This window comes from Pezoporus occidentalis, unplaced genomic scaffold, assembly GCF_034315485.1.
Source record: "Pezoporus occidentalis ecotype Australia unplaced genomic scaffold, CSIRO_AGI_Poc_V1 ctg118, whole genome shotgun sequence".
In the NCBI taxonomy this organism is placed as follows: domain Eukaryota; kingdom Metazoa; phylum Chordata; class Aves; order Psittaciformes; family Psittacidae; genus Pezoporus; species Pezoporus occidentalis.
Window position 1 is genome coordinate 3,284,596 of NW_026912972.1, and position 14,350 is coordinate 3,298,945.

At 39.2% G+C, this 14,350-nt stretch overlaps 1 protein-coding gene across 5 annotated transcripts in view; it reads left to right on the forward strand.

Annotated features, from left to right (window-relative positions):
• KANSL1L (KAT8 regulatory NSL complex subunit 1 like) overlaps positions 1-14,350 on the forward strand; it is a 60,820-nt gene that overhangs the window by 39,428 nt on the left and 7,042 nt on the right. For all 5 annotated transcript variants that reach the window (XR_009961564.1, XM_062602679.1, XM_062602693.1 and 2 more), the window contains 6 exons: positions 3,492-3,627; positions 6,645-6,755; positions 6,946-7,083; positions 9,291-9,415; positions 10,843-10,967; positions 11,858-11,912. Coding sequence is in view for 4 of the 5 variants with exons in the window: in XM_062602679.1 (XP_062458663.1) it covers positions 3,492-3,627; positions 6,645-6,755; positions 6,946-7,083; positions 9,291-9,415; positions 10,843-10,967; positions 11,858-11,912 (690 nt within the window). In the remaining variant the exon portion in view is untranslated. The remainder of the gene's footprint in view (positions 1-3,491; positions 3,628-6,644; positions 6,756-6,945; positions 7,084-9,290; positions 9,416-10,842; positions 10,968-11,857; positions 11,913-14,350) is intronic.

Sequence of the window (14,350 nt, forward strand, 5' to 3'; positions counted from 1 at the left end):
GGAGTTCCAGTGGTCAGTAGCTGCAGCCATGAAATGAGAATTCACTTCAGAGTTTTTAACTGGGAGCATGAAACATGTTTCTTCTCAATTACAGCAGCTTCACAGACTCAACCTTTAGTGTTCAGTAGTGTTCAGCCTTCTGACCCTTCTGGAACAGAGGCTTGAGCCAGTTGTGCCCTCTCTAATGCATTGATTTATCACAGGCAAGTGCAAGAATTATTTTGACTATCAAAAGAAATTGCTCACTGTATTCTGTGTAACCCAGTAAAACAGTACTGAGGAGAAAAAATCCAAGGTTAAAATTCATAATACTTCAGAAAATAAGGTTCTCTTGGTGACACCAATCCTTAGCAAGTTTAAAAGAGGACTACTATTTTAATTGAAGACTTAAGGCTGGCACACTTCTGATTTCCTCTAAAATACAGTGTATTTTCTTTTCCATGATAGAATTGATTTAATGTAATGTTATTCTTCATATCTACTTGAGCTGAGGAGGCATGAGGCTTATATTTCAATAATGAAGAAGAATGTTTCAGGAGATGCACAACGGGTACTGCAGGGATAAAAAAACATGAGTTTTGTAATCTTTCTTGCTTTTGGAAGGGTTGGCATTGTGGTCAGGCTTGATGTAGAGGCCTGTCTTCTAAAAGCTGCACACTGGCTTTCCTGAAACCACTCGTCATTGCTGTGGCTGAATGGATATACGTGTTGGGCTGTTTTCAGTTGGGTTTTGGAGGATTTTTTTGTTGTTGTGTTACAACATCAATAATTAATGGCTGTAAAAGCCAGTTGAGTTGTAGGCTCTGTTCTGCACTGAATTGGAAGGGAGGAGAGTTCAGTTTCCCAATAAACAGTTCTTCAGTTTTGGTTCAATAAGGTTGAAGCACTTTTTTGACTGAGCAACACGTTTTCACCCAGAATGAAGGGCTTCTGAAATGTTCTCACCAAGGCTTGATTAAGTTGACATTCTTGACAATTTCATGATTTCACTAATTCAGCATTTTCCAGTGGAAAGCTACTCCATCAGAAATACAAACCAGATCCGTAGCTAGGGACACAGACACTGCCAGAATTTTTAGCTCTTTTCAAGTAATTTCACAGGCATTAGAGTAAAATTACTCTTGCTTCTATAGAAGTCCTTATTTTCTTTTGAATTACGAACTGACTTTCGTGAAAGATTTCATTATTTAGGTGTTCATGACAAAGCAATCAAGGAAATAAGACACAAATTCAGGCAGAAGGTTTTGTAACTTCTACCACAGACAAGATGAGGAAAAGAATTTTGCATTTACTAATGTTGGCAAATGGCTTCTAGTATCGCTTCAAAATAGATGGAGACTGTGGAGGTTTTTTGACTACGTATGCATGTGTTTGAGCAGGTGTAGCTGTAACCTAGTGTCTAAATATGTTTGGGACTAAAAGCAAGAGCGTGTCAGGGACTAAAGACTGGATGGATGTCACTTGTGTTGGTTCTATATATATTATTTTGGAGGTAATTTTACTGATGAGTGTTTGGGGATATCTTTTTATAGAATGAGAGATTTATCATTTACTGTAATGTGGATTCATTCCTGTAAAAAAGACACATGCCAGCAAATGGAGTGCAGTTACATTTTAAATAGTGGAGATTCACTAAATAGTTAATTTCTAATACCAAAATATCAAGAGGAAATTTTGTTTTCTGCAGTTTTGAAAAGCAAGCCGTTATTGCATTGAAGGTAGAGCAACTACCTTTAAGCTTTAGTTTAATGGTCCGTATAATGGGAAACATTAAATTCACTTTAGCATTTATTCCTCTAGTGTTTCCAAACACAGGTCCCAGTTCTGCCAACACTTCATGGATGTTTAAAGTTTAACAGATGAAGATTCCCATATGTCTGTCACAGGAAAATAAAAGAACATAGATTTAGAGGAGTCCTGGGCTAGGAAAGAATTCTTTCCAAATGAAGTTGGAAGTACTCATGCATGCACCTGTGCATGGAGATCAAGGTGGATTTAGGACTATGAATGTTTTCCTGTGAAGTGAAATACAAGAGCCTCACCATCACAGGGTCTTTTCTGCTCCAGCATCATAACATGCATACTTGATCTTAATAGTTCCTGCAATACAATAGCAGCATAGGGAATTTATCAGTTTGGAAGAAGGGAAGAAATGGGAAAGGGGAACTTTTTAATGAAGTATTTTCTGAGTTAGTGTGGGTTGTAAATACTGCTGCCACTTGACAGGACTGATTTCAGTAAGTGGAAGGGGATTTTATGTGCTGGGTATAATCACTGCATCACTAACACATGAGTGGCACTGCTGGAATACAGCCTGGAATAGTTCAGGCAGGAGGAAGCAGCTGAAGAGGTTTCTTGGATTTGGAAAGCAGAAATATTGAAAATACAAGTAGCGTTTTTTTCATCACCTTGCCTCCAACAGAACCGCTAGATGGTTTCCTTTCATTCCATAAAAAGTTGTAAGAAAATCAAGACAACCACTCTTATATTGATTCTTACATTTTTTTACATTAAAATCCTGTTCCAGGAGATAAGTGTGATTGTTTGCGCAGTGTTAGGCTGAGACCCTTGAAGTACCCCACTGCCGCCGTCCCTCCCTCTCTGTTAGGATCTTGGAGGTTACTACTGCTAGTATCCAGTAAAGCTGAAAGTAGCATAAGCAGCACTATTCCCCTGCAGTGCTTTTGTAGCTTATTTTGAGGCAAAGTCTGCTGTTAACTGCTGCCCTGTAGTACCACATTCAAAGTCCTTTCAGAGCTCAGTATGTTGCCTGCACTCTGCTGCTATTCCTGACCATTTTTCACCCTTCCTTTTTCCCTAGTGTCCTGCTGCCTCACACCTACCAGTTCTGTGCAATCCATCATTTTACCAGCTAAATTTATCTTTCTTTACAGTTCTCCTCTTTCTAGTAATTCCTCTTACTACCTATTAGTCAATCCTCAATGCATCCCTCTCCATATTTATTGCTGTGTATCTCTTGTTTGTGTTGCTTATCTGATAATCTGCATTCTAACAAAGTTAGGAGTTTGCCCCCTTGCCTTGTGTAAGTACACAATGTGCTCAAAATGTTTAATATAGTTTCTTGCATGAAAATGTATGCACTCAAACTGTCTAGACATACTGAAAACCTTGCTGAGACTAAGGGGATGAATGAAAGAGATTTAGTCTGGTGTTGGTTTTGTTTGTGTATCTATATTATGCCTGTTGTGCTGGAATGCAATTTTAAGGGATGTTTGTTTATCATAGGATATATCAAAGTAATGATTGGAAACAGTTTAATTTTCTGTGTTCTTTGTATTGTGCACTATAGTCTGTATGTGGAGGTAAGTCATTATTTAGAGTATCTGAAGTCTGTAGGAATAGTTTTGCTATTCCCATATTAAAGAGTGTCTCTCACTGACATTTTTCTTTCTTTTTTGTTTTCCTTCTGGTCTAATTTGAAGGAAGTGAGTGAAGTAGAAGTTAACCTTTGTTTCTGTATATCCTTGCAGACTTTGCCATCTAGAGATGTCTCCTTTCCATATAAAACTCAGTTCCCGTATAGTGAGTACAGCACAGAATCTAAAATACTAGATTATGTGCAAGAGCTGGACTCCTCCTTCCATCCAGTCTTATCATTCCCTGCAGGTAAGTAACACCAGACATAACTATACAGAGGGTGGTTGTGCTTGTGAGAGCTGTAGTTTATGGACCATTTTCTCAGTGGTTTTTAGAACTCAGTTCTCTTACAGTTCTTTTTCCACATATTGGCAAAATATGTGACTTTAGACTAAATGAAAATCTTAACTTAAAATCTTAAGTTCATCCTCACATTTAAAAAACAAACCACCTACGTTTCCCATACCAGTAATGTGATTACAACCAAAAAGCTTTATTTAAGTTTTCTGATAGTTTTTTGTGATAGTCATTTTGGTGGTCTTTGAAGTTTATGGTTCCTGTCAACTGATTCTTTAATCTTCTTGAACAACAATGTGGATGATGATGTTTGTGACTCAGCTCTGAAACTAGTGCATGTGCAGCTTGACAGCTCTTGGGGCTTCAAAATAGCATGTTTAATGCTGTTATCTGCAGAAGGGATGAATACTATTGGATTTTTAGTTGTTTGGGGTTTTTATTTTAGGAAAAAACTATTTCCAGGTAGTTGCTCACCAGTACAGGAATTCTGCTGTTCTGGTGGTCGTCTTTACCACAAAATAATCCTGAACATGATGCTGGGATCTCCATAGAAGTGTTTGAGTCTTTAAGCAAACCCAGTGTCTTCCCAGAATGACAGTGTAGATGCTGCAGCCTGGTATTAGGAATTCAGGGATTACAGTAAAGCTTGGGTTTGGAGAACTTGTCACTGGCCAGTAGAGAAGACCTAAGCATGAACATGAAAACCTGCGGAGGACTCAATTCTTGCAGGTTTACAAGCATTTACATCCCCCATGTGGGATAAAGAGATTATTTTGAGGAGCACATAGGCGAAACAGAACACCTACTCCAAGAATGCAACAGCAAACATCCCAGTCAGGAGGACGCTGTTGTGGAGAGGAAAGAAAAACACCTCTTAAGTCTCTATTTACACACATTCTCCGTGACTTAACTGTGTGACTCTGACAGCCCAGCTGGACAGGAGCCAGGGGGGTTAGAAGTCTGTTCAAGGATAGTCATATAAGGCTATGCCCCTTGCATTCATTCTTACCTTGCTCTTTAAGGGAGACTAGGAAGTGTAACAAGAATATTGACATTTTCTTTTTTTAAAAGAAAGATTAATCATAATGGAAAAACCTGAAAGACTTTGGATTGCATTGTGGCAACTGTTGGTCACTTTGCCAGGATGGAGGAAGAAAAATGTTTTTTTAGCTTCGTTCCAATACCAAGAACATCTTTCATTTTGAGGAATATTAATTCTGTTTTCAAGGAGCCTGGATATTGCTAATAATAGTTGAGATAGGAAAAAAGTCCTGGACCTAGTCTCCTGCTCAGATGCAGTCCTTGTTTTGGAGGGAGGCTAGGTTTATGCTTCTCTCCGTGCTTTGTGTACTTTGCTGTCTCTACCTCTTCATGAAGCCCACTGGTGTGTTTGTCATTTTCTTTTATATGAAAGAATTATTCTGGATAAATAATTTTCCCTTTCAAAGGAGAATCGTAATTTGCAGGCAGCCCAGTAAATACAGTGTAGTGGGATTGGTGTACTCACAAAAAACAACAGGAGAAATGTTCTGTTTCTTTACTTAACTGTTGTGGCTGATAAACTTTTCAGACCTTCTTTATGTTTTACTCAGAAGTAGAACAGGAAACACAGCAAAAACCTTGGGGTCTTGTGAACAAATAACTAGTTAAATCCATATCAAATTGAAATAAATTGTCATTTTTTAGTTAGCAGAATATGTTGAGAGTTTCTTCCCTGGCACATCCTGAAGGCACATGAGGCTAAGGTTGTATGTAAATAAAACCAGTTTAATGCCCACCCTTTGGCCCTGCTCTCAGTCCTCATTCTGAATGTAATAGTTGTCAAACCTGCTTCTTACGTTGACATATTTATTTCTACTTAATTTCTTGTTTTTCTTGTAATTTTGTTTTCGGAAAGGCTTTTCAGATAGACTTCTTTTTCTTAAGCCTTCAAGCCTTACAACAGTGGGTAAATTCCTTACCAGTTGAGATGTTTTGCAGACTAAGTCTGGGTTAGAACTCACTCAGGAAATTAATTACATTGCCCTGCTGTAGCCTTTGCCAGAGAGGGAAAGAAGGAATGTACCTTGAAATTACCTCTAGGCTCCCAGCAGTAAGTTTCCAAAGGCATTTAGTTTTAGTTTGACCTTAATTCTGGAGTAATTGCAGTATGGACATAGTTTATTCCAGACATGACACAACCTTGCTGTTTCTTATTTGCATTTTGAACACCACAAAATAAGTGCTGTTTATCTACTAAGGGCATGTGCTTACACTGGGATGTGTTCAAGAACAGTCCTGAGTTTGAATCCTACCTTGATCTTGAGTTGTCCCATCAACCCTTAGGAGTTCTTAGTGGTAGAGAGCTTGGAACTGCTTAAGCATACTGCCTTGGTCAGCATGTATGGCAGTGTGGCTTCACAGCTGAAATGAATTTGGTTTTACCCCGGCATAACCCTCACTGTGGGTTAATAGAAAGAGGGATACTTGTGGTCTCACCTCCAGGCAGTTACTGAAGATTATCTTGTGCAGTATTTAGATAACTGGTAGGAAAGGCAACAGAGATAATTATGGGAGATTGCACTCATGCAATAAGTATCCTGCTGAGAATTACCTTGCCTGAAATTTTCTTTTTAATCATCCAAAAATCACTTATTTGAGATGTCTGGCTGGGCTTTTTTGGAATATTGTTGTTGAGTTTTCCTTTGGTCTCACCAGTTTCAGGACATCTTTTCCTATAGTCTTCAGCTTTGACAGTATGAAGACACTGCTGCCATATATCCAAGTGATCAGTCCTTGCGGAATTACTGGGCACTGCTGTTCTTCATGAGTCAAGGCAGTGATACTCCTCGTAGATCATAGTACATAGTGTCGTGTGATGTAAATTGATTCCTAGACCTTCAGTGATGATGCATAATTTATTGACACAGAGGTTGCCATCTTTCTGACAGACAGACCCCATTCTATTTGGATTTTTCTTTTTTCATTAGATATTCCTCTTCACATATACTTTGAAACATTATTAAAGAAGGACAACATCAAAGGAGAACCTGTTGATACCTCATCTTCAGGAGGGGAAGTTAAAGCATCTCCAGAAAATGGTATGTAGATGTTCAATTTATAAACTTGCCACAAAGCAGGTTATCAGAGAAGGTAACTGGCAAGGCTTTAGGTGGATTTATATCACAAGCCTGTGTTTTTTTCCCATTATAAATAGTTCATTGAGATTCCTTGTAAATAGCACCAGTGGAAAATATATTTTCAAGATGATACGTGCTTTTTCTGTTGTAGACCATAATCAGCGTAATGTTTCTGTCAAGCAATGGAGCAATGGCTGTTTATCTACTTCCAAATCTCAGTCAGTATCAGGAACATCTGACGAGCTGTCAGAAGGCAGAAAGAAAAGACATCTCAGTGAGACGGCAGTAGGTAAGAAAAAATGGTATTACTTAAGGCAGCACTACTTCTTTTATGATTTCTCCTCTGTAGATGAATTTGTTATCAGTGAGCTTTGAGAATTAATTTTAAGTTGTCTCTAAAAAGGATATTGTTACAAAACTTCACAGGACTTAGGACACCATGAAAAGAATTTGCTGCTTTAAAGTGTAGTAAACTTTCTTCTTGAGTGTATACTACAAAAAAAGACAGCCTTCTGTGTTTCACTTTTGGAATACTCTTGAAGGAAACTGCTCAACAGTCCAATTGTGTTTTTCTAATACTGGGTGTCGTTGCTTTTAATATGAAAGAGTTTTTTATAGTAGTCAGTGAAACAGACTGAATTGCAAAGTTATCTATCAAATCATGTGCCTGACCAAACATTTACTATTCCTGGCATCTTTGGTCAGCTATGTTTCATTTGTTGTGTAGTGTCATTTGTGGTTCTGGTTTCCTTCCAGCCTGTGAAGAGGACTTAGGGGTAGCCAGTACTTATAATTAGTGTTTTCACCCTGAACTTTATATTTTAAGCTGTTGAATCTCTGCTTAAGCACTTGGTAAATTAACAGAAATTGCCCTGAAAGTTCTGTAGGGTAATATGATATTTGGGGGACAAAAAATTCAGCATACCATTGTAAAGATAAATACCACCTTACCTCTCCAGGCTATTAGAATGTAAAACCTAACAGATTATATTACAGATTCATTTATGTGGAAAACTTTTGGCAAAATCCTCCCAAGAAGTTTGAAGAAAATAAATCATTGAGTAAGAGGACAAACTATGTAAGTTTAGAAGTTCCCCTAAGAAAGAATTGAAAGGTATAAATGATAGTTAACATTGTGGAATAGATCACTTCTGGTGCATAGCCAGGTAAAACTGTTAGCATGACCTTGCAATAGAGGTGGAGATAGGGGAATTACTATAGAGATGATTTAACTGAAAATCATTGTCTATTTAAAAGAACAAACCAAACCACAACCAACCGACCAAAAACCCCCTACTAATTAAAAGTTACAGGAGAGAGTCAAAGGTGGTTTTGGACACATTGAAAACTGTCTCAGCTTTAGGTGTTTAACGTTTCCCTAAGTGTACTGTCATACATGCTGAGATCAACAATTGGAGTTACTTGAGTGCACTAGTAAGAGAGAAAACTTCTTGCTATAAACCTTTTGAAGTTACAGTTAGTCTTCTGCCAATAGTATTTAGTTCTTTGAGTTAATGGAACAAAAAAAAATAAAGCAATCTTTTATCAGGAGGATCAGTTTCCCAGTGCCAGGAAACTGCTATGTGGTGTATTTGTGAGTAGCAGCAGCAGTTCTATCTTATTAGTGCTATGGGTATAGTACTACATATTTATTCCTAATTTGGGCTCTGTCTAGGAGAAATTATCCATGGGGAAGGTCAGCCTAATGAACAAGGCCAAAAATAAAAGCTGTGTGCCAGGAGCTGCAGAGCTGCCTAGGAGATGAGAGTTCATGTCCTTGACCCAGCCTGTGCAATGCCATCTTTAGGATCAGCCTTACCTCTTTTTCCGTGCTGGAATTCATTGATTCTTTTTATTAGTCAGTATATTAAATCTGAGTTTTCTTTTCTTACTGAAAATTAAGGTAGAGGGAAAACAAAACATGGGTGGTTAAATTCTGAACCCCGTAAATGCTCTTTACACTGGGAGTGAGTAAGAGTAAACAAGAATTAGTTTGTCTGGAACAATGGACCGCTACTAGAAGAAACCACACATGGAGATCTAGAAACCAATTTTGTTTTTCACCCTTGCTGTGAGTTTTCTTTTATCATTTATCAAGGAAGAAACTGTCAGTGGGGGCTCAGTGGACATCAGTGAGATGCACCCCAGCTGGGGAAGCACCTTTAGGGAACACTGGGGACCGTTCCTCTAAGTCTGATTGCATTTGCTGTGTGTGTAGTCGATGGCAGCTCTTGAAAAACAGCAGCAGGATTTGCCCATATGAAGCTGGTTCCACGAGAAGAAATCCTTTGTAGAAGGAGAGGGATGAGTTTTGTATAACAAGAAGACAGGATAAGTAGCAAGTGTTTATTTAGATGGCTTTTTTTAGTATTTGGTAAATTAAGTGGTTAGCTGTGGGCTTCTAGAAATGACTTTACTATTGCTGTATGGAAAAATATCTTAGTCTAATAGACAATAGCCAGTATGCCTTTTTTTTATTACTATTTTTTGTGACAGGAGAACATAACACTAGGTTTGAGACATTCTCCTTTCAACAAGCAGAACCTGAATCCCACAGCAGTTTTGCTGCTGCGACCAATGTCAATGTGATGTCTAAGCCCTCTCCCAGCACTTCATCACAGGTAAAGCAAAAGTGTGTCACTGTCTTAACTGAATTATCAACAGAGAGCTGTGCAGATTAATAATCCAAACCCATGTGCCTTTTGTATCTAAATTAGTGTTAAATTACAGCACAGAGCGTTTTCACAATGAACTAAGTGGATTATGTTAAGTGATTTATTCCAGATTAAATATGTGGTGTTCCTAAAACAGATACTTTCTTGTAGAGGAATTTTGCAGATCATATAACTAGAGAGTAAGTTTAGTTTATGACCGTTGGGCCTTTCTCTTTTTCTTTTCCAAATTTTATTAAATATACTGTGATTTATGTTCTGAATTTTACACAAAGGCTCTTATGACCCTTTTGTCTTGGTACAGCTACATAAAATGGCCTCATGGTACAAATATAGTTGCAGAATTTGTTAACTCTTAGCTTCACTATTTAAAACCTTTTTGAGCAGAACTACAGGCAAACTCTTGGGTATATAAATCTGCTGAGGAGCAGCAGAGCTCTAGTTCAGTGAAGTTCCTGCAGAAATACACTTTGTTTTATTGGAGTTCATTGGCAATTTCATCATAATACTTGGATTTCAGTCCGATGGTTCTGCTAAGCATAGTGGTATACTGGTGGTCTGTAAGTTGTCATGTTTCAATCTGGTGATGGCTCCTGGAGGGCTGGGTTTAAATCTGTGTCCCCCACATAGTTCTGACAATGCACACTCCTCTTTTTTTCCCTTGCTTGAGCAGACCACCATCAAAGAGCATTTAGAATAGGCTGCTTCCTTTAAAGTCCAGCTAAAAAGTGAGATTTTATAATATGGAATTTATTATGATTTAAAACTAAATTTTCTCCTGTAATTGAGGAACTTCGGGTTTTGACCCGTGTAGGTTCCATGCACTGGTGGGCAGAGACTACCACCAGGAATCCTGCTGTGATCACAGCAAAGAAATGTGCTTTGTCACGTGTCTTTGCGTGCAAATGTCTTCTGTACTTCTTTGAGAAAATCACTCTTCCTATAGGCTGTTCTTCACTGCTCAATGTAGCTTCATTCTTTGGGAATTCTTAATTGTATCACACTGAAGAATCACTTAGGTTATGGATTAGTAGATAGATTATAGAAGGTTACCTTTGTAGACGGAACCATATGAAGAAGACAGCATTAACTTCAGAGTTCTCATAAGTATTCCGGATTAACTGTAACTGAAATCAAGGAAAAGAAGCTCACTGATTTCAGCAGGAGTTATGCCAAAAGATTAAATCCTGGAGATTGTTTTAAGATTCATTGAGATTCCATCAAGGGGAGGAGCAGGAGCAGAGGTCATTAAGCCTCTAGAAAATGTGTTTGAGTTACAGACTTTCTCCTCGTGCAGTTCTGATGTTTCTCAGCTAACATGCAGTTCCTATGATTTGAGCTGACAAATCTCCACTGGTATTTATTATATTGTACAGCATAACTCCAGGAGGAGGTTGAGAAGCGAGAGCTCCTATGATATAGACAACATTGTTATTCCGATGTCACTGGTGGCACCATCGAAGTTGGAGAAGCTACAGTACAAAGAAATCCTCACACCAAGGTTTGTTCATGACCTCCTTAGTTGCAAAGAAGATGCTAAAACAAAAGTGAGAACATGATTCTGAGATAATTTATAGTATTAAGATGATCTTTTCATGCGCTTGTTTTTTTTATCTCATGTACTTCAGTTTGCGTGACTGCATCTGTGGGAAGACAGGGCAGCTGATAGCACAAGGGAAATAGTCTGATACACACAGGGAGGTGGCAGATGCACAGACTGACTAAAAACAGAAGTGGGTTCATATCGTGACGGCAGTCATATTCATGACCTTAAATGCACCATAAGGCTGACATATTCTGAATGGTCATTTGGAGGTTATCTTTTTTTTGTGTGTTATGGTTCATAAGAACATAGTTGACTATTTTCAGTGAATTAAACAGAAATGGTTTCAGCATATATTTGAAAAATTTATCAATCCTGATACAGTAGAATAAGCTTTTTTTTTTTTTTTCCATAAAGTGTAAACCTGTAATTTTAGAAACATCTTCTAGAAACATCTTTTTATTTTGATTGCTAAAACAAGGTAATTCATCTCCTGTGCTGGATTACTAGCAAATTGCATCAGATGGCTGAATGCAGTTCCATATTTTAACTCTCTAATTTGTATTTGCTTTTATATTGTCTTTGAAGCTAGAACTCCTATTAAGACTAGTGGGTAGCTTAAAGGCTGTGTTGGAAAAAGGAAGGTTAAATATTGGTTTGGGAAAGGAAAACCTAAATTTGAGGCATCTGTTATCAGCTCTCCATATCTGAAACTAACTTATTTGAAAGGATTGATTTGAAGGAGGAGTAGCTAACAATAGAGTGTAGAAACAGGAGTCATCCCTACTGCTGCAGTAATGAAGCAGTGTTCAGGTTAATTAATTTGACTTTCCTTGTCTCACTTCCAGCTGGAGAGTTGTTGAATTTCAACCTTTAGAAAGCTCTCCTACAGATGAAGAAGAGGTAAGCTGTATTTTAATTAAATCAGCAGTTGTTAATTAAATGAGCTATAATAGAGAATTGGGATAATTGGTATGTATTTTCCAAAGTCACTGACTTCATGTAAGTATCAGACTGAAAACATCTCATCCCAACCTACTTGACCCTATGGTAGATGACACGAATGGGAGTATATCTGTTCATAATCATTGTTCACTTGGTTGTTTGGCTCCTCTGTCCCTTGCTGCTAGCATGGTCAGCGCTCCCTAAGGGCCCTTTTGCTCAGGCCTCCACCTTCTCTGCTCCTAAGCACTGTGGTGCTGGGTCTCTTCCGGGCTACCTGTGCTGTAATGTCTGTCCTTCTCTCTCATCTTATTTTTCCATGGGCAGTTCCCATGGTGTGTTGTTCTTCAGAAGATCATTCAGAATTTTGCCTGTGGGCCCAGCGCGTTTTCATCAGTTTTGTTCTCCTGCAACCTTCCAGCTGGGATCAAACTTCTATTGGTGTTGTCAGGAACAATGTAACTTTTAGCATTTCCTGCTTGTCCCTTGAGCTAAGTTTGTGCATCAAGTGCTACTGTTTCTTCCTCCAGACCTAAGCTACCTCTTTCTTCCAGGGAATGTCCCTGGACTTTGCAGCTGGCTTTCCCTTTCTCCCCTTTCTCAAATCAGGGGTTTGAGAATTTCCTAACCCCAGCATAAATGTACCAGCAGGTCTCTCCTTAGGCTTGTTTTATGTCCTCCTTTGTGTCTCCTTTTCCATAAACTTGCCAGTTTTGCTGTGCTTTAGACATCTCTGTCTCCCTCCAGTCTCTGCTATAGGCCCCTGTCAACTGTTGTAAGACTTGTATTCATACCTTCATCATCATCATCATCATCACAGACTGGTTTGGGTTGGAAGAGACCTTAAAGCTCATCCAGTTCAATCCTCTGCCATGGGCAGGGACACCTTCCACTAGAGCAGGTTGCTCCAAGCCCCTGTGTCCAGCCTGACCTTGAACACTGCCAGGGATGGGGCAGCCACAGCTTCTCTGGGCACCCTGTGCCAGCGCCTCAGCACCCTCACAGGGAAGAGCTTCTTCCTTCCAGGAGCGTTGTGCTCTCAGCTGCCTCCCTGCTGCAGCTGCACTGATTTGGCACCATGCTCTGGGGTCAAGAGGAAGAGAAGAACTTACTCTGTCCCTGTCTTTTCTCATGCACTTAAGAAATTCTAGTGCTCAGATTTACATCACCTCCACCACCGCCTTTGGATTCGGTGCCATGTCTGCTAGCAGGAAACATGTCTGACCTTCTTTTGTAGTGAGAAGGTCAAACTACATACAGAGGAGAACTCCCCTGCAAGGATACCTAATTAAACCATTTAGAGAGTATCTAACGAGGCAGCAAGGGTGTGCTGTCCCTTGAGAATTTGCTGTTCAGTACTTTCACTTAGTGATTTTGCTTTCAGGGCTTCAAGGGGCTTGCTTGGAGGACTCAGTGGGTTTCTCATTTAGGTTGCAGATCCCATACAGGTGACTTACCTCGCATATCTCTAGTGTATTTTGCTGGAAGGAGTTCAGGGTGTCTGTCTATGAAGCTTATGGGCTAATCGCTCATTTAGTAGCCCTCCCTGTACATTGTATTCGGCATGACTGGCTGATCCTGTATGATTCATCCTTTGGCCAGGAAATAACTTGAGTTTAATAATAAAGCAGCTTTGCCTCCTGCTGTGGTCCAGTGTTTCTGTATTGTCTGCCAGCTGCTGGGTGGAATGAGAGAGATGTCAGACAAGAGAAAAATGCTCAAGATCTGTTTGTATAAATCATCCTTTGCCAATTTCCCCCCTTTCTTTTGGGATTGTGTAAATTGGTTTGGATGTTTTTTAGAGTACTGGAAAAAGGTGTTTGCCCGATCATAATTCTTCCACTTCCTCAGTTTGGGTTTTAGGCTGAGTTAGATTTGTTACTGATTGAGCATGAAAAAAGACATGAGGAAACAGCAGCATTTTCCTTCTTGCATTTTCTGCTCTCACACTCTGACACTCTTGAAATTGTTCCTTGTACTGAAATCAAAGCAAGCTTCAGTAGATCATCCGTGAAGGACAAGAGAGGGCAAAATGTACTTTCTGCTTTTATATAAAGTAAGCTTTTTCTTTGCTTTCTACTGCATAGTAGCCTGTGAAGGAGCTCTATAATAGTGTCTTTTCTGCTTGTCCTCTGTGTGGCTAAATTTAAAACTTCTGGAGTTGTTCTTGTGTCAACCAGCAGTTATGGAGTACTTCCACTTGGTATCTTCCCCTGCTGCTCTTTCCCTTCTCTTTCTTCTTCATTTAAAGGTTTTCAGTGCAACAACCTGTAATCCATACGATAGACTTGCACCCAGAGTTTCCACAAGTTACAAAAATGGGGGGTCCCAAATTTGTCATCCTCTGAGGAGCCACAACTCCAAGGATGAGAAGTCAGCACTTTCTGAAACTCAGGCCT